This window comes from Geotrypetes seraphini, chromosome 4, assembly GCF_902459505.1.
Source record: "Geotrypetes seraphini chromosome 4, aGeoSer1.1, whole genome shotgun sequence".
In the NCBI taxonomy this organism is placed as follows: Eukaryota; Metazoa; Chordata; class Amphibia; order Gymnophiona; family Dermophiidae; genus Geotrypetes; species Geotrypetes seraphini.
In genome coordinates this window covers 225,808,435-225,828,690 of record NC_047087.1, presented here as the reverse complement: position 1 = coordinate 225,828,690, position 20,256 = coordinate 225,808,435, and the positions used below count along the sequence as shown (strand labels likewise).

The 20,256-nt window shown below is 42.5% G+C and overlaps 1 protein-coding gene across 4 annotated transcripts in view; it reads right to left on the bottom strand.

The window, feature by feature from the left end:
- KCNMA1 (potassium calcium-activated channel subfamily M alpha 1) overlaps nt 1–20,256 on the bottom strand; it is a 1,372,671-nt gene that overhangs the window by 641,110 nt on the left and 711,305 nt on the right. For all 4 annotated transcript variants that reach the window (XM_033940852.1, XM_033940853.1, XM_033940854.1 and 1 more), the window contains exon 5: nt 12,767–12,878. In XM_033940852.1, coding sequence (XP_033796743.1) covers nt 12,767–12,878 — 112 coding nt within the window. The remainder of the gene's footprint in view (nt 1–12,766; nt 12,879–20,256) is intronic.

Here is a 20,256-nt window from a genome sequence, read left to right as displayed (position 1 = left end):
CCGTAGATCGCCAGAAGAACTAATTATGGAAGAGATCAAACCGGCTATGTCACACGAAGCCCAAATGATCATGTTACAACTGTATTATTTTGGTCACATTGTCAGAAGAGAAAGATCATTGGAGAAGGACATCATGTTTGGGAAGATCAAAGGAGCCAGGTGAAGAGGGCGACCTGTAACCAGATGGCTGGACACATTGAAAACAACCATGGGGATGGCATAAAACTGATTTATTTTTAGATCTGTAATTCATCAAGTCTCTATGACTTGAACACGAGTCGATGGCACCTAGCTAACTAGAAGTGTAAACAAAATATTTGTTAGATAGACTGTCTGCAAAGCAATACTCTTCATCCTGCTTCAACCAGGTTTCTATTAAACATATCATATTTGGTTGCAACTCACCCAAAAGCAGATCCAACACACCTATTTCTGACCTGATTGAGTGACAATTCAGCAACAAACATTTTCCTCTTTGTTTGACACAACTCTATTTTGTCTTTATTTGGGGATTTATTTTAATATGAACTAAATTGTTCACATTTCGCCAATGGTTGATTTAATCACACCTTTCTAGATTACCAGTTACATGAACTGGGATACAATTAAATACGCCTGTCCCACCTACTAGATCGCTCAAATCCATCTCCCACCCTAGACTAAGTCCAACGCAAGACTCCAAACCAAAAACACCTGCCTCAAGGAGCTTGACCTGCTCCTTGGGCACACTCCTTGGGTGTGCATGCCACAATAATAAGCACTTTAAAATGAGGACTTCTTACATTATGCAGTCACTTAAAAGAAATTTATTCTTACATAAGATATCCCATGCTGGGTTAAGTCAAAAGTCTATTGAGCCCAGCATCCTTTCTTCAGCAATGGCCAATCTAATTCATAGTATCAAGTGCCTTGCTCACACTCCACGTTAAGTAACTTTCACAAGTCTGTCTGGCTTAAAATGCTTTGTGGGGTTTTCTTTCAAGAACTTGTCTAAACCCATTTTTTTTTTTAAATCCAGGTATGTAGGACCAACTCATGCTGTACCAAAGTATCTGCATCTTACTGCCTGTTCTCTTTCCTCAAGGCCCAGTATCTCTCTCTTTCTCATCCCCCCCAACCCTTCATGGTTCTCCAAACTTCTGGCAGGTCATCAACTATGGTAGCAGTACACACAGCCCTCCAGCTAACCACAAAATCTTCCCTCTGCTGCATACCACTTTATCTGATGCAACTTTCTATGTGCTCAAAGGCAGAAACCTGCTGAATGTTTGGAGGATAATGAGGAGAAAGTAGAGATGCCAGACCCATGGTGGTGAGGGGGAAGAGAGATCAGATCTGTGGTGGAGTGATGGGATGAAAGAGATGCCATATCTGCAGTGGGGAATTGGGGAAGAATGCCAGACCTGCAGTACAGACTGGAAAGAAGGGAGGGAGGGGATGATCACAGATCTGCATAGTGGTGTGAGAGGGAGGGAAGGATGCTAGATTGCAATGGAAGGTGGAGATGGAGGGTGAGAGAGATGCCAGACTTGTAGTGGAAAGGGAGAGGGATGGAGGAGGATGGCTCCTAGCTGGGGAGGGCATCTTTATTTGATAAACCACTACAGATAGTGTACCATCTTAGCAATTTTCAGATTGTGAATATCAGGAGAAATATAGTAATGAAAAGAGGGAGATGCGAACTCCAGGGTGGGGGCAACTCCAGAATGGGGGCAGAAGAGAGACTCTGGCCCAAGGGAAATGCTGGACACAGAAGACAGAACAAATGGAAATTGAGGGCAAATGCTAGATACAGGGAGAGGAAGCAAATGGACACTGAGGGCAGCTGCTGGACACAAGAGGGAGGAGATAGGGACAAAATGGGGGATGCTGGACAGAGAAAGATAGGAACACAGGGGAGGTGCTGAATATGGGGGAGGATAGGGACAGTAATAGGCTAGAAGTTGAGCATGGGAGGGGGAAGATAAGAACAGGGACACAGAAGAGAAATGCTGGAAAGGACAGATAGGGATACAGAGAAAAGATGGAAGATAGACATTGTGAGAGAAATGTCAAATGGACAAGAGACCCTGGGAAAGGAATTAGGAAAAAATATAGGAAAGCAGAAACAGACACTGGGCCCAATGCAAATGGACAAAATAAAAAGTTCAGATAAAGGTTAAAAAGGGTGTTTTTTAATTGATAATTTTTATTAAAGATTACACTGAACCTATAAACCAGATGCACATAATTACAACATCCAGATGAGTGTATATGGTTTCTTCCACACACTCAACTAAATAAGCAGTAAATACAATAACGTTAACTATACAGAATCATTGGTTCATATCAAACCCCAACCCCGCCCCCCCCCACCCCCTATCCCAGTGCAACTATGCAACAGATTACAAACCCAGGCAAAACTCTCCAAAACCTGACTTAGGAAAAAATTTGTTCATATCATTCAAACATTCTCCAAATCTTATTATAGCAATGAGGTCATCCATGGCGTATAGCAGTTAAGTTATACATACAGTATTGTGCCAATCCCCAGCTTGGAAATAACTCACCTTTAGTCAGGACAAATTGATTGTTTCCAACTAGCAGCAAAAGTGCTATTCTCTCTCCTCAAGCTCTACCCCATTTTGAAACAACAGTGCTGCATCCTATGTGGCAGGTATCTGTTTGCCCAGTATTTGAGAGAGCACTTGAAAGACTGAAGACCAAAATCTCTGTACCAAGCTATACTCCCACTACATATGTAAATATGTTCCTCACATCCCACAACCCAACAGGTCTCAACAGTTCCTCTGCCCAATTTGGCCATAAGAATAGGAGTATAATACCACCTCATTCGTTCTTTATATCCATTTTCCACCAACAAGGTTGCAATGCCCAAGAAGGCAACTTGGCCCTAGTATTAACTCCCTTCTGTCCCAACTTAATTATCACCCCAGGTTTTGTTCCCAGGACTTCAAATATGTCAAGACCATACCCCTGCTAGTATTTAAGCATTTGCAAATCATGGAAATAGTTCCCTGCTGTAAACGGGAGCCCAATAGCATTTCAAAAGCAGTTTTCCCTCCAGAGAGCTCTCCTAAGAACTCAAAAATGATATTTTAGTTTGAATTTATTATTTCAAATATGTCAGTTTGAGTAATGTGCAATTCTGATATCTTGCATTTTGGTTTCTATTTTTCCAGTTTTGCTGTCCATGCAGAGTCATAACTTCTTGAGGTTTCTACGAGGGGCTTGTGATATCTTCCTCCCCCCCCCCCTTGGTCCCTATGGCGATATAGGGACTATTCTTAATTTAGCTGCTCATGGCCCATTCAGTCCCATGGATGCCACTGGCCTTGACCACATCCTCTTAACAACAAATTTCACAGATTATATTTGGTAATGAGTGAATCTCCCCCTTCCCCCTCCCCATACACACACAATTTTTTTGATTAGCTTTAAATGTTCAGCAATGTTGCTCATCTGTAAAAAAGGTTATCCACAGACAACAGAATTGATCAGGCACAAAAGTGTGAATTTAACTGCTTTTCCACAGCTCAGAATTTCAATTTATAGTTCTAGGCATGCATGACCCTTGCCACACACAACAGTCTCCTCAGTTCTTCAGTTACTACCAAAGGTTAATTTATTAGGCTACTCTTGGGGAGGTGGGAGGGATTGTATGCCTGATCAAACCCAGTGTCTGTGGAAAAATATATGTTACAGGTGAGCAACATTACTCTTTCCATCAATAAGAAGCACTGAGTCACTGATCACATGGGTGATCCCAAGCTTAGGGTTGTTCCAATATCTTGTACTTTTGGAAATTTAAGAGCAGCCTGCATTGCCAAAACATGAGACTTGTTAGCTCAAAGGGATGGACTGGCCAAAAAGGTATTGTTTGCTACTGAAGCTTGGTCCAGACAATAATAATATTACTACTAATCATTCAAATAGCACTATTTAAAGTTTCAAGTTTTTGTTAAAATTTGATTGAGTCGCTTATTCAATTTCTAAGCAAGATACAAATTAAAATATAACAGGGAAAATGAAAACAAAAACATGACCAAAACAAAAACAACGCCAACAACAGGATAATTAAAAGAATTTAAATGAAACATCAAATAAATGGCATACTAATGGTTGACAGAATGGCAGACAAACATGAGACAGAAAGGAAGCTGGGTTGGAACTATGTTATATAGGAAAGAAAGGCAAATAAGGAACAAACAAAAGGAAGGGGAACATTGCTGCTTGTAGACACAGTGCTGTACATATTATATGTGGGTACTTTCTCTGTCCCTAGTGTGCTCACAATCCAAACTTTTTTTGTACCTGCGGTAATGGAGGATTAGGTAGGGCTACCAGATTTTACGATCGTAAAATCTGGACCAATGGCCCAGCCACACAGACCCACACAGACCCCACCCACTCCCAGCCCCGACCAGTTCTGGCGTAATAAGAGGGTGGGGGTTGGGTGGTCTACCCTGGGTGGTGAAGGCATAGGAACCCATTCTCCTCTCCTCACCTGTTCCCCCACTGCATGCCACATCCCTTCCCCCGGTACCTCTGTAACGTACCTGGCATGCGTAGCAACCACCAACCTGCTGTCGCACTAACATCAGCTCTTCCTCTGATGTCACTCCCTGGCCCTAAGAAGTGACATCAACGGAAGAGCCAACGCTGGCGCGATAGAAGGTTTGGGAGTTACTGCTCACCACAGGAACGTTACAGAGGTATCGGGAGGAAGGGAAACAGCACGTGTACAGCAAGAGGGGGCAGGGAAAGAGCATGTGGAGGTGGAGGGGTAGAGAAGAGGGTGGGGGAGGGGCACCACCGCCCTGGGCGCCTCTCACCCTCACTATGTCAATGCTGGAAGGTCTAAGAAAAAACACAAGAAAAGAGATACTGAAGTGCAGCAGAATGAATGCACTTGTAAGTGAGTAAGAGAAATCTGAATTGCAGAAATGGATAAGGAGAAAAGAGGTTATGTGAGTTCAGTGACATTAATGGGAGATGTCATACAGCGATATTTTAAACAGACCGAAGGAGAAAGAAACAGCTTAGTGGGAGAACCTGTGAGGAGCAGTTTGCAGTTATTTTTGTGGGAAGTGATGAGAATGTAGATAAGAATTTTTGAAGTATGTTCAGAAAAGAATGGATTAATTTTGGTGATGTTATACAAGAAGAAATCATAGGTTTTAGCAATCGGATATGTACAGATGACCCCAAGGTTACAGGTGGAAAGAAAGAGAGGATAACAGTGTTATTAACAGAAATAGAGAATAGGATTTAAAAAAGAGGTGGGTTTAGGAAAAAAGATAAGCCCTAGTTGCCAGTCCCCCCCCCCCCAAACCCATCTAAACTAAACTAAACTAAAGCTTAACTTTATATATCGGGTAATCAACCTAAGTAATCTCAACTAAAGAAAGTTTACAGCAATTAAATAAAAACTAAAGTAAAAACAAAGGTTTCAAAATAAATTAGTTTTCAAAATGTTTGGCAAATAGAAAAGTTTTTAGAAATTTACAGAAAGATTGGAAATAACTGGGGCTCCTCAGAATTAGGGGGAGTTCATTCCATAGTTGAGAAAGTTTAAAAGCCAAAGATTGACTGAAGTTCATAACTCTTTTAATTCCTTTTTTAAAAGGAAGGGAGAGTTTATATTGTTGGATGCCTCTTGCAAAGGAAAATCTGTAAGCATTCCATAATAAGGGAACGAGGGGAATAAAAATGCCATATCAAATTTTGAAAGAGATGCAAGCACATTTGAATTGAATTCTAAGATAAACCGGGAGCCAATGAAGCAAAGGGAGCAATGGAGCAAAGGGAATACAATTCAAATTTTACTGTCTACTATTTAAAGCAATCAATAGAGACAGCCAAGCCTACTTGAACAACCGCCTTATCCAAACTGACACAACCAGGCAAAGGAGAACCCAAACACCATTCACGCACTCCCCAATCAGAGGCGTCAAACACAAAAAAAATGTACGATGGCCTACTGGCCATATAGACAGCAAAACTTGACCACCAATTATCCAATCTACTGATGATGACACCAGACTAAAAAACCTTCAGAAAAGAAATGTAAACCCTGCTATTCAAGAAATCCATCAAACCAAACTAACTCCACAGAAAGTACTCAATCCCCCAAAGTAACCCGCCACTTTGATTCTTACCTTTGATTCTTAAAGGTAAGAAAGGAATCAAAAATGACTCCCAATATCTTAGAAGAAAACTCGATCTGCAAAGAGGCCCCAGATTCCAAAGCTACATTAGGAGGAAGACAGTCCAATTTTGGACCTAACCACAGAAGTTTAGTTTTAGTTGTATTAAGCTTCATCCGGACAGACATAGCCCAGGCTTGAAGTTTGGAAATGCAATGATTTACTTTAGAAACTAAATTAATAATATCCAAATTGATCTCAATAAATATACAGATATCATCCGCATAGGTGAACAGCGTTTCCCAAGCTGACAGCTTAAAAGTATTCAGTGTGGTCATATAGAGATTAAATAGAATTGGAGAAAGTGGAGAGCCCTGGGGAACCCCACAAGGAGGCCACCAGGGATTGGAGATATCACCTTCAATATTCACTGAATAAGAACAAGACAATAGAAATTTAGAGAACCAATTCAAAACAACCTGATGGAGACCTATATCTGAAAGTAAATGAAGTAAAATGTTGTGATGTACTACATCGAAGCCAGAGATAAATCAAACTGGAACAATATTATAAAGACATAATTGTTGAATTTTTGAAAGAAGAGAGACCAATAAGGTTTCAGTACTAAAATTAGAATGAAACCCTTGTTGAAATGATTGGAGTAATGAAAATTTATCCAAATAATCAGTAAGTTGACCAGCTACAATTGATTCTAACATTTTTGTTAACAAAGGTATATTGGTGATTAGTTGGTAGTGAGAAGGGATAGTGAGAAGGATTTAAATCTACTTTTATTAGAAGAGGCAAAAGTGTTATTTGTCCCTTGGATTGTGAGAAATATCCATTTTCCAAAGATAAATTCAATATAGTCAACCATCTCTCCCTCCCATCTGAACTGCGAGACAGGAATACCTTATAACAGTGTTGGCACTTGGCAACAATCTACACAGGCTGCTTTGCGGCATTCTATCTCCTGGGCGTTCCTCTGCTGATGATGCCATTAGCATGCCGAGTGCTGACGCTGTTAATGAGATAGTAGAACATACACTGATAGAAAGATGGGAGAGATTAAGAAAAAAACGAAGACAGAAAACCTAAGTGAAGACTGTGTTATCAAAGGAGTGTCAAAAGCAGCAGCTAGATCAAGAAGGATGAGGACTGAATAATGATCCTTGGATCTGGCCAAAGAGAAGTTACTGAAGACTTTGATGAGGGCTATTTCTGTACAAAGTAAAGAGCAAAAGCCAAATTGAAGTCAATCAAAAATAGCTTTAGATAAGATAAACCAGGGATAACATAATTTTTCTCAGAAACAATCATACAAAAAAGCAAACGATGGGAAAAAAAAAGGAACAAAAATGTCCTGCAGCATACAAATAACTGTGTAAGACAACAGTGTTAATCATTTAAACTAGGTAAGTCAGGGGAGGGTACCCATTCACATATTAGTGCAGAAAGGAATTATCCTGATGAGGTGAGTTGAAACTCCGCTTCCATGTCCAAGGTAAGTACCCACATTGCAAACAGTTCTTTGGGAGTCACACCGACTCGGGTAGGATACGCCTCACAGGGACTTAGCAAACACAAGATATGGAGGGCCATGTATGTCAATGCACACAGTTTAGGTAACAAAATTCTAGAATTGGAGGCTGAAATAAGGAATGCCGACCTAGATGTGGTGGCAATATCTGAAACTTGGTTCACGGATTCACATGGGTGGGATATGGCTATACCGGGCTACAATCTACTTCGTCAGGACAGAGAGGGCAGGTTAGGAGGGGGGGGGGGGGTAGCTCTATACATTAAAGAGGACATCAAAACCACCAGGATCACAGATGTCAAGTACACCGGGGAGTCTATCTGGGTAAACCTGGCAAGAGGCAGAGAAAAATGCCTGTATCTAGGTGTGGTATACAGACCCCCAAGACAACTGGAAGACATGGACGCAGAATTAATTGAAGACACAGAGAATATCACTCTACGAGGAGAAGCTGTACTGCTAGGGGACTTCAATATGCCTGATGCAGACTGGAACTCATTTTCAGCGACAACCAGCGGTAGCAGGAGGCTCTTAACCTCCATAAAGGGAGCACGTCTCAAACAAATGGTAATGGAGCCCACTAGGGCCCAGGCGATCCTCGACCTGGTACTCACCAATGGGGAAAGTGTCTCAGAGGTCTCAGTAGGAGATACGCTAGCCTCCAGCGACCACAACATAGTATGGTTCAACTTTAGGAAAGGCTTTCCTAGATCAAACACGAAAACAAAGGTACTCAATTTCCGGGGCACAGACTTTGCACGCATGGGAGATTTCGTCCATCGGACGCTGCAGGACCAAGCAGAGACCAATGATGTAGAAGCTAAGTGGTTAACACTGAAATCAACCATACATGAAGCAACTAGCCGCTTCATAAAATCAGTAAATAAACGACAAAGAAACAATAAACCCCAATGGTTCACCGCGGAGATCTCGCACCTCATTAAGGAGAAGAAAAAAGCGTTTCTCTCCTACAAGCGCATGGAGAAAAGAGAGGCAAAGGTAGAATATATGACCAGGTCTACAGCGGTCAAAATGGCAGTTAGGGAGGCAAAACTTCGAGTGGAAGAAATTCTGGCAAAAAAACATTAAAAAGGGGGACAAATCCTTCTTCAGGTATGTTAGTGACAGAAAAAGGAACACAGGCGGGATAGTATGCCTTAGAAGACCGGACGGAAGTTACGTGGAAGCAGATTCCGATAAAGCCGAACTACTGAATGAATACTTCTGCTCAGTCTTCACCTGTGAGGCACTGGGACACAGTCCGCAGTTGAAGGCAACACAAAGCACAGAAGTCCCGTTTCAGAATTTTGAGTTCACACCAGGTGAAGTTTACAGTGAACTGGCAAGACTCAAGGTGAACAAAGCCATGGGACCAGACAATTTGCACCCAAGAGTGCTCAGAGAATTGAGCGATGTCCTGACAAAACCGTTGGCTGAGCTATTCAATCTCTCCCTAAGTAAGGGGAAAGTTCCCCTGGACTGGAAATTAGCTAATGTCGTTCCTCTGCATAAAAAGGGTTGCAGGGCAGAGGCTGCGAATTATAGACCGGTGAGTCTCACATCAATAGTGTGCAAACTCATGGAAACACTAATTAAAAGCAAATTGGACACAATCTTGAATGAAGGGAATCTTCGGGATCCCAGTCAGCATGGATTCACCAATGACAATGCTGTCAATCCAAACTCATCAGCTTCTTTGACTGGGTAACAAGAAAGTTGGACTTGGGAGAGTCTTTGGACGTCATGTACCTGGACTTCAGTAAAGCTTTTGACAGTGTCCCAAACCGCAGGCTGCTAAGCAAGATGGAATCGATGGGGTTAGGAGAGACACTAACTGCATGGGTCAATGATTGGCTGAGTGGCAGACTTCAGAGGGTGGTGGTTAATGGTACCCTCTCTAAAACATCGGAGGTGACCAGTGGAGTGCCGCAGGGCTCGGTCCTGGGTCCACTCCTTTTCAACATATTCATAGGGGATCTGACTCAAGGGCTTCAAGGTAAAATAACACTATTCGCCGATGACGCCAAACTATGTAATATAGTAAGTGAATGCAGTTTACAGAATTATATGGCGCAGAACCTGCTTACATTGGAAAGTTGGTCCTCAACCTGGCAGCTAGGCTTCAATGCTAAGAAATGTAAGATCATGCATCTCGGAAGCGGAAATCCATGCAGGATGTACTTCTTGAACGGAGAAACTTTAACTAGGACTTCAGCAGAACGAGATTTAGGAGTAATCATCAGTGCAGACATGAAAACTGCCAATCAAGTGGAGAAGGCTTCATCTAAGGCAAGGCAGATATTGGGTTGTATCAATAGAAGTTTCGTCAGCCGAAAGCCTGAAGTCATGATGCCGTTGTACAGGGCCATGGTGAAACCTCATCTGGAGTACTGTGTGCAATTCTGGAGGCCACATTACAGTAAAGATGTACGCAGAATTGAATCGGTTCAGCGGATGGCCACCAGGATGATCTCGGGGCTCAAGGGTCTCTCGTACGAAGAGAGACTGAACAAATTGCAGCTCTACACTCTCAAGGAAAGTAGGGAGAGGGGAGACATGATCGAAACATTTAAGTACCTCAAGGGACGTGTCGAAGTGGAAGATGATATTTTCTTTCTCAAGGGACCCTCGGCCACAAGAGGGCACCCGCTCAAACTCAGTGGCGGAAAATTTCATGGCGACACCAGAAAGTATTTCTTCACAGAGAGAGTGGTTGATCATTGGAACAAGCTTCCAGTGCAGGTGATAGAGGCAGACAGCGTGCCAGACTTTAAGAATAAATGGGATACCCATGTGGGATCCCTACGAGGGTCAAGATAAGGAAATTGGGTCATTAGGGCATAGACAGGGGGTAGGTAAGTAGAGTGGGCAGACTTGATGGGCTGTAGCCCTTTTCTGCCATCATCTTCCATGTTTCTATGTTTATATTAAGGAGGGAATTCATCAAGTAACATTGAGGCTTTAAATCACGGAAAATAGTCCTTACTGCGTCTAAAACAGCCCTAACGCTGATGTTCAAAAAATAGCATGGCGATATTTAAGTTGCCATGCATTACTAAGTAATGAGATGTGAAATATGCAAATGAATGTTTTGCATCTCATTACTATGCAGATTCCCTAACACATTTTGCGGTGATATATCTCAAGTCATGTTAGGGCCCAAAAACCATGGTAAAATAACCTCAGCTCTTTACTGGGGTTATTTTACTGTATGGGAGCAACGGACCTTGCAAAGTTGTGATCCAGTACTCCTGGGTTGCAGTGGCGAGTTCTAATCTGTTCACCATAAAACAGCCCTGCCACTTGAATACCTCATGATCTGCTGCCATACTTTGTCATATCGAGACATAAGCGTTCATAATACTATCTTGTAAACAATTGAATATTTTTCTAAAGTGTGTAGAATCCTCAGAGGGCTCACTTTCCTTTATTTAGTGTTCATAGAAGGATAATATGAGCTCATATTATCCTTCTATGATCTCTAAGGGCCCAATGCTATATTTGTTACGTAAAAAAATCAGCTCCTACTACTTATCAATTCTATAGTACTGCTAGACTAGTGCAGTTCTAAGTGTGATTCTATAAAAGTTAGACACCCATTATAGAATCACACTTAGGGCCTGTTTTACAAAGCCACGCTAGCGGCTGCTGCGCAGCAACAGCCCTGAAGCCCTTTAAATCTCTATGGGCTTCGGGGCCGTTACCGCGGCTTTGTAAAACAGGCCTTTAGTCCAACCTAAGTGTGCTTAGGTGGTGCTAAGCATTCTAACATTTAGGCACTTCCTATTTATGCCAGAGGTTTTTTTTGGCCTAAATGCCTTTGAGTTAGGCACCCAATGACTCCTACCTCAAAAATGGGCGCCTAACTCAAATGCACAACCACAATCTATCCCTAATCATACCCACTTTTGACTATGCGCTTTGCAGTAGGCGCCTAATGGTTGTAGAATCACACCTACCAAGTTAGGTGCCTTTCTCAATTAACTCCATTTAGTGCCAATTAATTTAATTTAATCTAATCTACAATTTCTTGGTCGCTCTATGCCTAACTGGGTTCAAAGCAACTTACAAATCAAGAAGTTTACATAATATTTTGGTTACAGCAATGAATACAAAGTATTCAATGTACTAAAAGCAGTTACCAGAGGTAAAAGGTATAGACACCATTTCTTAGAGGGGAATGTTAAGTCACCAATTAGAATTACAGTATGACATATTGAAGTACAATGCAGGAGTGTTAGATACAAATAGTTTAGAACCTTTGAGTTCTGTGGAGTTTGGGTGAGTGTTTTTGTCATATTTGGAAGGAAGAAATGCTATACAGGTCATTGCAGGTGAGCAAACTGATTAGATATCGATGGAGTATATGAGTTCTCAAAGAGGAAGATTTTCAGTTTCTTTCAGAATCTGAGGTAGTTGTGCTCTGTCTTGATGATTGTTGGAAGATTGTTCCAGGCCCCTTATTTAGGAGGTGCTAAGGGCTATCGAGCTAGGGACACAATAACCAGTTAGCACAGCAGTAATGTCAGCATGCTAGCTGCTTAGCGCATCTATTCCCCTGACACACCTTTCCAAAAAAAACCCAAAAAACTGCATGCTTATCACATGCAGATGGCAAAACATACGCATAACACTTCAGTGTTTTCTGCGTTAGGCTATCTTTGCTGCATTAGGTGCATGTTAGCCCCTAACAGAGCTTATATGCCTGGCAGAATTCTACAAGTGCAAAATTTGTGCAGAAATTCCACACCGACTCAGGACACAAAGAATTCTGCACATACTGTGCAGAATGTAATGCAGACATAAGCAGTAGAGGAGGAAGTGACCCACTACACAGCGGATCACTTCCTCATCCTGTGCCGGCTTAGACCTGACTGTTTATGTGAACCGCTATCTGGCACTTGCAGAACTCCGCCAGGAATAATAAAAGGGCCCTAAAGTATTTGTTTGTGGCTGATTCTTAGTTTTAAGAAGAAAATTAACACAGGATTAAGCACAGAAGACACTGTAGAATGCAATGCCAGAAGAATTCATCTGGCAGGCATTATGGAGTGATAGAAAAATGTTTCGTACTTACCAAGCCAACTTCTGCTTAAATATACAGATACAAATACTGGGGGAACAGTGAAGAAATCTACCACAGAATTCACTTCTAGCCAGAACCACAGCTTATCATTGGCAGCAATAAACTGTAAAAATATGAAACATAAACAATCTGAGCAATTGGAAAGACTTTTATGAATAAGAATATTAAAACATGTAGAACACAGACATTATTCAGTTATTGGGTGCATTCAGAACTTACTACACTAGGCATCAACCCATGTTGCCTACTGTATACTTAAAGTCAGCCCTGATTCTAAACATAACCAAAAACTGTTAATAAAAATACTCATATCTTCAGTTCTGATTTATTATCTGCCTCTCTGATTTTGTTTATTTTTCTCTCTGGTCTACATCCGATTTCTGTTTTCCTCTGTTTATTTATTTATTTTATAGCACCCAAACAGTTCAACTTACTTTGATTTACACCTTGAGGCTGTTATTTAATAATTTGAATTTCAATTAATCTCACTTGGGCTAGTCTAATGATGCTTGTTGTTTTAGGTTGGTTCACAACATATTCCTAATGACTCTTCACTCATTAGGTACCTCGAATGATACCTACTGAGATCCCTAATACCAACTTATTTTGCATATAACACCTAGGTATCCTATTAAAATGCTCAAAGGTGCATAGCATGGCTCAGCATTGCCTAAAAGAATTCCCCAAATCAAAGCTTAGTCCATACGTTTTACAAAATTTCTATTAACTATCCTAAATGCCATTTATCATTAGTAAAATATCTTTAAGCAGACTCATTATCAAAGTGATTTGTTGTAATTAAATACTGTTAAATTAATTATGTTGAGAATGATAACCGTAAAAAGTAAAAATGGTAAACTATATTCTTTTACATGTCATAAAACATTGCAAAACAAATATAAGCTGATAATGAAAAATTCATATTGCTAAAGCGTGGAGGGACATAATCAAAAGAAATGTCTAAGTCCAATTTACATGTAGGGCGCTAGTCGCTCAAAGTCAGCAGTGGCAAAATTTCTATTCTTGAAAAATATGTCCAAAATCTTTTCCAGAAACTATCTGCCTCTCCCTTCCATCTCTCTCTCCCCCTTCCCCCATTGGTCTGGCACCTATCTTCTTCCCTCCGCTCCCCCCATGGTGTGACATCTGTCTTCTTCTCTTCCATTTCTCCCTCGCTCCCTCCCCCCCAGAGAATTTTAGCATCTCTTTCTCCTCCTTTCTACCTCCCAATCTAGTATCTGTCTCCTCCCCTTCCCCCATGCTCTGGCATCTTTCTCTCCTCTCCCTTCCCCTTCAATTTCTTCCCTGGTCATCCTTCTCAATTTATTTTCTGCCTCTGTCTAGATTAAATTATTTCTTACTATCCAGTCCTCAAGTTCCCTCTTCATTGTGTCTACCTACAGCTTGCAACCTCAGTCCCTCACCCTTTCCAGTATCTAACTCTATCCTCTTCCCCAAATCTAGCATGTGCCTTTTTTTTCTCTCTTCACCACTTCCATTCAGTGTCTCTCCTCTCCACTTTTATTCAGCTTCTGCTCCCCTCTCCCCCCCCCCACTTCCATCCAGGGTCTGCTCCTCTCTATCCCCCCTCCACTTCCATCCAGGGTCTGCTCCCCTTTCTCACTCCCCCCAAATTCCATTCAGCATCTGCTCCCCTCTCTCTCTCCCATTCAGCATCTGCTCTCCTCTCTCTCCTCCCTACTTCCTTTCAGCATCTGCTCCCCTCTCTCACCCCGCCCCACTTCTATCCAGCAAATGGCCCCTCTTGCTCCACACGATAAACCTAAAGCACCACTCAAGCTCTTCCCTCATCTTTGTGGATCCTTTTCAAAATCAATGTTTTCACTCTCAGAGGAGCCCTGACGTGGCAGCTGTTACATTACATTACATTACATTAGGGATTTCTATTCCGCCATTACCTTGCGGTTCAAGGCGGATTACAAAAGGTTAATTTAAAAAAAACAGAGTTACAATGATTAGCTAGAGAGGTAAGTTGTAGATCTTATAAACATTAACGGGTTGTTGAGGGTGAGGTGGTTTGTAAAAGAATTAATAGGTGGTCATAGTGGAGGTTCTTTGTTATTATTAGTGCAGTAATGGGTAGATCAAATGTCAGTTTTAGAGTTACTAAGAGGTCGTGATGTTATTGCTGCTTCAGGAATTTCTTGAAAAGTGTGGTTTTTATTTCTTTTCTGAACGTCCTATAGTCTGGGGTGGTCATCAGAAGGTTGGAGATCTGGTTGTCCAGCCTTGCGGCTTGAGTGGCTAGGAGGCCGTCGTGTAGTTTTATTCTTTTTACTTCCTTGATTGGGGGGGTATGAATGGGGAGTGCATTTTTCTGTGTCTGGTAGTGGGTGCTTGGATGAGGCGATTGTTCAAGTATGATGGGCTGTCTCCGTGTAGGGTTTTAAATAATATGCAGTAGAATTTGAATTGGATTCTTTCTTGGATTGGAAGCCAATGTGAGTTGATGAAGGCTTCAGTGATGTGGTCATGTTTTCTCAATGAGTAGATGAGTCTCAAAGCTGTATTTTGGATTGTTTGGAGTTGTCTAATCGTAGTTACAGGGCAAGGAAGGAAGAGGATGTTGCAGTAGTCCAATATACCTAGTATTAGGGATTGTACTATAAGTTGGAATTGTGTTCTTTCAAAGAATTTTCGGACTTGTCTCAGATTTCTCATGACTGCGAATGATTTCTGAATTGTTTTATTTATTTGCGTTGCATAGTGCAGCATCTGTCTATGGTCATGCCAAGTAGTTTTATGGTGGTTTGGATGGGATATTTGATTGCGTTTATTTCTAAGTTGGTTGTGGTTTGGACCTTGTCATTTTCGAGAAGGATGAATTTGGTTTTGTCTTGGTTGAGTTTAAGTTTGTGATTTTTCATCCAGGTTGTGACTGTTTCAAGTGTTTGGTGAAGTTTGTCTGTCATGGTAGGTTTAGAATGATCGTATGGGATGAGGATGGTGATGTCATCAGCATAACTATAGGTGGTTATGCCCAGATTGTCCAGATGCGTTCCTAGAGAAGCAGTGTAGAGATTGAAGAGGGTAGGGGATAGTGGAGATCCTTGTGGTACGCCGCAGGGGTTTGACCAGGATTCTGACTTTTCTTTGTTTGATTTTACACTGTAGGTTCTGAGTTTTAGGAATCCTTCAAACCAAGAGTATACTTTATCTGAGATGCCTATTGCGTCTAAGATCTATAGAAGGATGTTGTGATCCACTAAGTCGAATGCCGCAGTTAGGTCCAGTTGTATGAGAAGCATTTTTTTCCCTGTACTAAGGTGTTGTCTGACGGTATCCATAAGGGAGCCTAGTAGTGTCTCTGTACTGAAGTTTGTTCTGAAGCCTGATTGCATGGGGTGGAGTAGGTTGTGGTCATCTATGTAATTGGTGAGGAGTTTGGCTACTAGGCCTTCTATAATTTTGACATATAGCGGAATTGAGGCTATAGGTCTAAAGTTAGATGGGTGGTTTTGTGGTGCTTTTGGGTCTTTTTGGATTGGGGTGATGACGATTTCGCTGAGGTCAGCAGGGAATGTGCCTTCTGTGAGCGTGAATTGAATCCATTGTAGAATTATGGTGCGGAATTTTACACTAGAGGTGGTAAGGAGATATGAGGGGCAATGGTTGAGGTCACAGGAGGCATGACTGTATTTTTTGTAGAATTTGTTGAGTTCTGACCATTGTATGTTGGGGAATTGAGTCCAAATTCTGTCTGCTGCAGTTGCCTCTTTTCCTGAAGGGTGGATTGTGATTGTGTTTTGATGGGATGGGTTAAGGATGAGAGTGGCTCTGGTGTTGGTAATTTTGTTCTTGAAGTGTTCTGCTAAGAGGGTGGGTGATGGTGGAGGGGTGTTCGTGGTGGTTGTGTATGGTTTGGTGTCTGTTAATTCTTTCAGGATTTGGAATATTTTTTTGGAATCTTGGGTTTCTGTGCCTATGAGATTAGTATAGTAGCTTTTCCTCTTATCCCTTAGTAGATTTTTGTATTGTTTGTTGATTTTTTTCCAGTCGGTTTTTGTTTGATCTTGGTTCTTTTTTCTCCATTTTCTTTCTAATCTTCTACACTGTCTTTTGAGTTGGAGCAATTCATTATCAAACCATTGGTCTGATTTCCTGCTGGTTCTGGTTTTGGTTTGTAGGGGGGCCAGATCATCAAGGATGTTGGTGGACACATTTTTCCAGTGGGAGATGAAGTTTTTTGGGTCGCAGTCTTGGATAGTTTCGTCTACATTTGACCAAAAAATGGTTGGGTCGATATGTTTGCGTGTGGTATATGTGGTTTTTTTTAGATTGAGGTGTGTGTTTGGTCTTGGTCCAGTTGATGTTGAAGTTGTATGTGTAGTGGTCTGACCATAGGGATGGGGACCATGTTCCGTTAGGAGTTTGGATTGCTGGATTGGATGGTTGGTGAGTCATGAATGCAGCAATGTCCAGTTGATGACCTTTTTCATGGGTGGTTTGTGGGTTTAGGATCTGGAAGGATAAGGCATTGAGGAAGGATAGACAGTTATTTGCTGGTGTGGAGGTTGTGTCTTCTAGGTGCAGGTTTAGGTCTCCTAGGATGAGGTTATATTCTGCTGTTAATGAGTTTTGGTAGATGAAGTTTTCAAATTCAGGTCTCACTGTGGTCCAGTTTCCTGGTGTTATGTAGCAGAGCAAGCAGTTTAGTGAGTTTTTTAGTGTTGGGTTTGTGAGATGACACGCTAGGAAATCCATTTGCGGAGTGGATGTTTTTTCAAGTATGTTTAGAGTTAGGGAGTTCTTGATTATTATTGCTAGTCCTCCTCCTCTTTTTTTTTCTCTGCAGGTTACTGTTATTTTGTATCCCGGCGGGCATACTTCTTTTATTCTAGGGTCTGTGTCTGAGGTTAACCAGGTTTCAGTGAGGAATAGGCAGTCAAGTTTTTATGTTTTTATCCAATTTTTTATGTTTTCTGTTTTGGGTCCTAGTGCTCTGATGTTAACATAGGCACATGTAAGGGAGGTCGTGTCAGTCTGGGGAATGTGAGTTATTTCCGGGTATATGAGTGTTGTGGGAGATGGATGAGATTTTGTTTTCGGAAGTGTTGATCTTCTTCTCCAGGTAACAGTGATGGAGTGTTGAGTGCTGGCGTGGTGGTTCGAGTTTCTTGATGTGAGTATTCTTCTGTTGGGAAGTTGGAAGTTGGTTGTACTGGAGGATGTGGTTGTGGTGGGTAAGTTGTTTGCTGCTGCTTTCCAACTAGAAATGAGGAGGATTATCAAAAGGGTGGCTAGTGTGTGTGTATGCAGGGAGAGCTTCATTTTTGATGTTTGGTTCGGAGTGTTAGGTAGAAGGAATGGTTCTCCCTTTGAGTCCCGGCTGGATCGGGAGTGGCTGGTTTTTTCGTGCTGGGAGGAGGGGGAGGAGCGGGGAACTCACGCTCCTTACCTTATGTTGGAAGTCGGCAGGAGGTTCTGTGGGGTGTTCTTTGGGGCGTAGGTGTTCCCGGTTCCAAGGTCCGCAAGTGCTCCTTTCAGGTGCTCCACGAAGGCGCTCACTAAGGCGCAGGCGCCTTTGTCGTGCGCCTTCGTCGGCACGCCGAACGGCGGCGCGCCGTTGGCGCTGGGTCGTTTTTAAATGTAATATGTCCTCCGGCTGGATCGGGGGGGTGGAGCAGGGCTCCCACGCCGGCCCGATCTGGCTGGCTTCTGTGAAGTAGTGCGCTGGGTCGTTTTTAAATGTAATATGTCCTCTGGCTGGATCGGGGGGGGCGGAGCAGGGCTCCCACGCCGGCCCGATCTGGCTGGCTTCTGTGAAGTAGTGCGCTGGGTCGTTTTTAAATGTAATATGTCCTCCGGCTGGATCGGGGGGGGCGGAGCAGGGCTCCCACGCCGGCCCGATCTGGCTGGCTTCTGTGAAGTAGTGCGCTGGGTCGTTTTTAAATGTAATATGTCCTCCGGCTGGATCGGGGGGGCGGAGCAGGGCTCCCACGCCGGCCCGATCTGGCTGGCTTCTGTGAAGTAGTGTGCTGGGTCGTTTTTAAATGTAATATGTCCTCCGGCTGGATCGGGGGGGCGGAGCAGGGCTCCCACGCCGGCCCGATCTGGCTGGCTTCTGTGAAGTAGTGCGCTGGGTCGTTTTTAAATGTAATATGTCCTCCGGCTGGATCGGGGGGGCGGAGCAGGGCTCCCACGCCGGCCCGATCTGGCTGGCTTCTGTGAAGTAGTGCGCTGGGTCGTTTTTAAATGTAATATGTCCTCCGGCTGGATCGGGGGGGGCGGAGCAGGGCTCCCACGCCGGCCCGATCTGGCTGGCTTCTGTTCTCACTAGTTTCCCGCAGATGCCCCCAAGCTTCCCCTCTGATGCAACTTCCTGTTTCTATCGGATCACATCAGAGGAGAAGCTTCAGGGCAGCTATGTGCAACTAATAAGAATGGCTGCTGCGTCAGGGCCTCTCTGAGAGAAACCAGCTTGGTTTGGAAAAGCGCCATGAAGGTGAGAGGAAGAGAGGGAGTTGGTCCGAAGAGGGGAAGAGATGCCCGGACCGTGGAGCCCCTGGAGCTGTTTGCCCTCCCCTAACGCTGGCCCTGGTCATAGCACCATACCACTGCCCCCCCCCCTGACGTTTTTGAGCCTGAGGCACTACTGGGCCTACTCTTTAATCCAGCCCTGTCCTTACCTTAAAACCAAACAAACTTTAAAGCTTAGCAAAAACAGCAGGTTCTGCTTCCTTCAGAGAAACCAATGGCAGCTTATTTCAAAATTTTAGTCTAGTTACCAAGAAAGTGCCATTATCTGTCAAATAATCAATATCTGAGAAAGGTGTACTTATATTATTTATCATGCTTGACAGTTGAAAATTAAGTGTTGCATCTTCATAAAACCATTGATGTTTGCAATCATTACACACCTAGAAATCTGAAGCCCTTGGCTGAGAGTTTCTGCTCATATAAAAAAATCCATAAAAAGTTCCATAAAGATTAACAAAAAATATCTTTATCATTTAGAAATCCAATAGCATACAAGAGGTTTTTATTTCCAAGAACACAAACAGCAGATTAAAAAAACAATTCATAGATATAAACACATGAGTGTACCTGTATGTAATATGTAGATCACTGTGATTGTACCACACAAAGGGGGTACATCACGAATCTAATAAAGAAAAAATGAAAAATAATAAAGAAAAATTGCTGAGCCTGCTATTCAAAGCAATTTAAATGACTCCTTGCCGTTTAAATCGCCTGTTTGGAGCCAATTGTTCATTTTCAGCAGCAATTAACCAGACAGTGCCACTGAAAATGCTCTGTTAGCACTCAAGTTGAAATTGGCTATTTTGAGGGTGTTCCAGAAGCAGATATTGGTCGCCATACCTTAAGAAGGATATGGCGATATTCGAGAGGGTTTAGAAAAGAGCGCACGATTGATAAAGGGTATGGAAAACCTTTCATATGCTGAAAGATTAGAGAAACTGGGGCTCTTTTCCCTAGAAAAGTGGAGACTTAGAGGG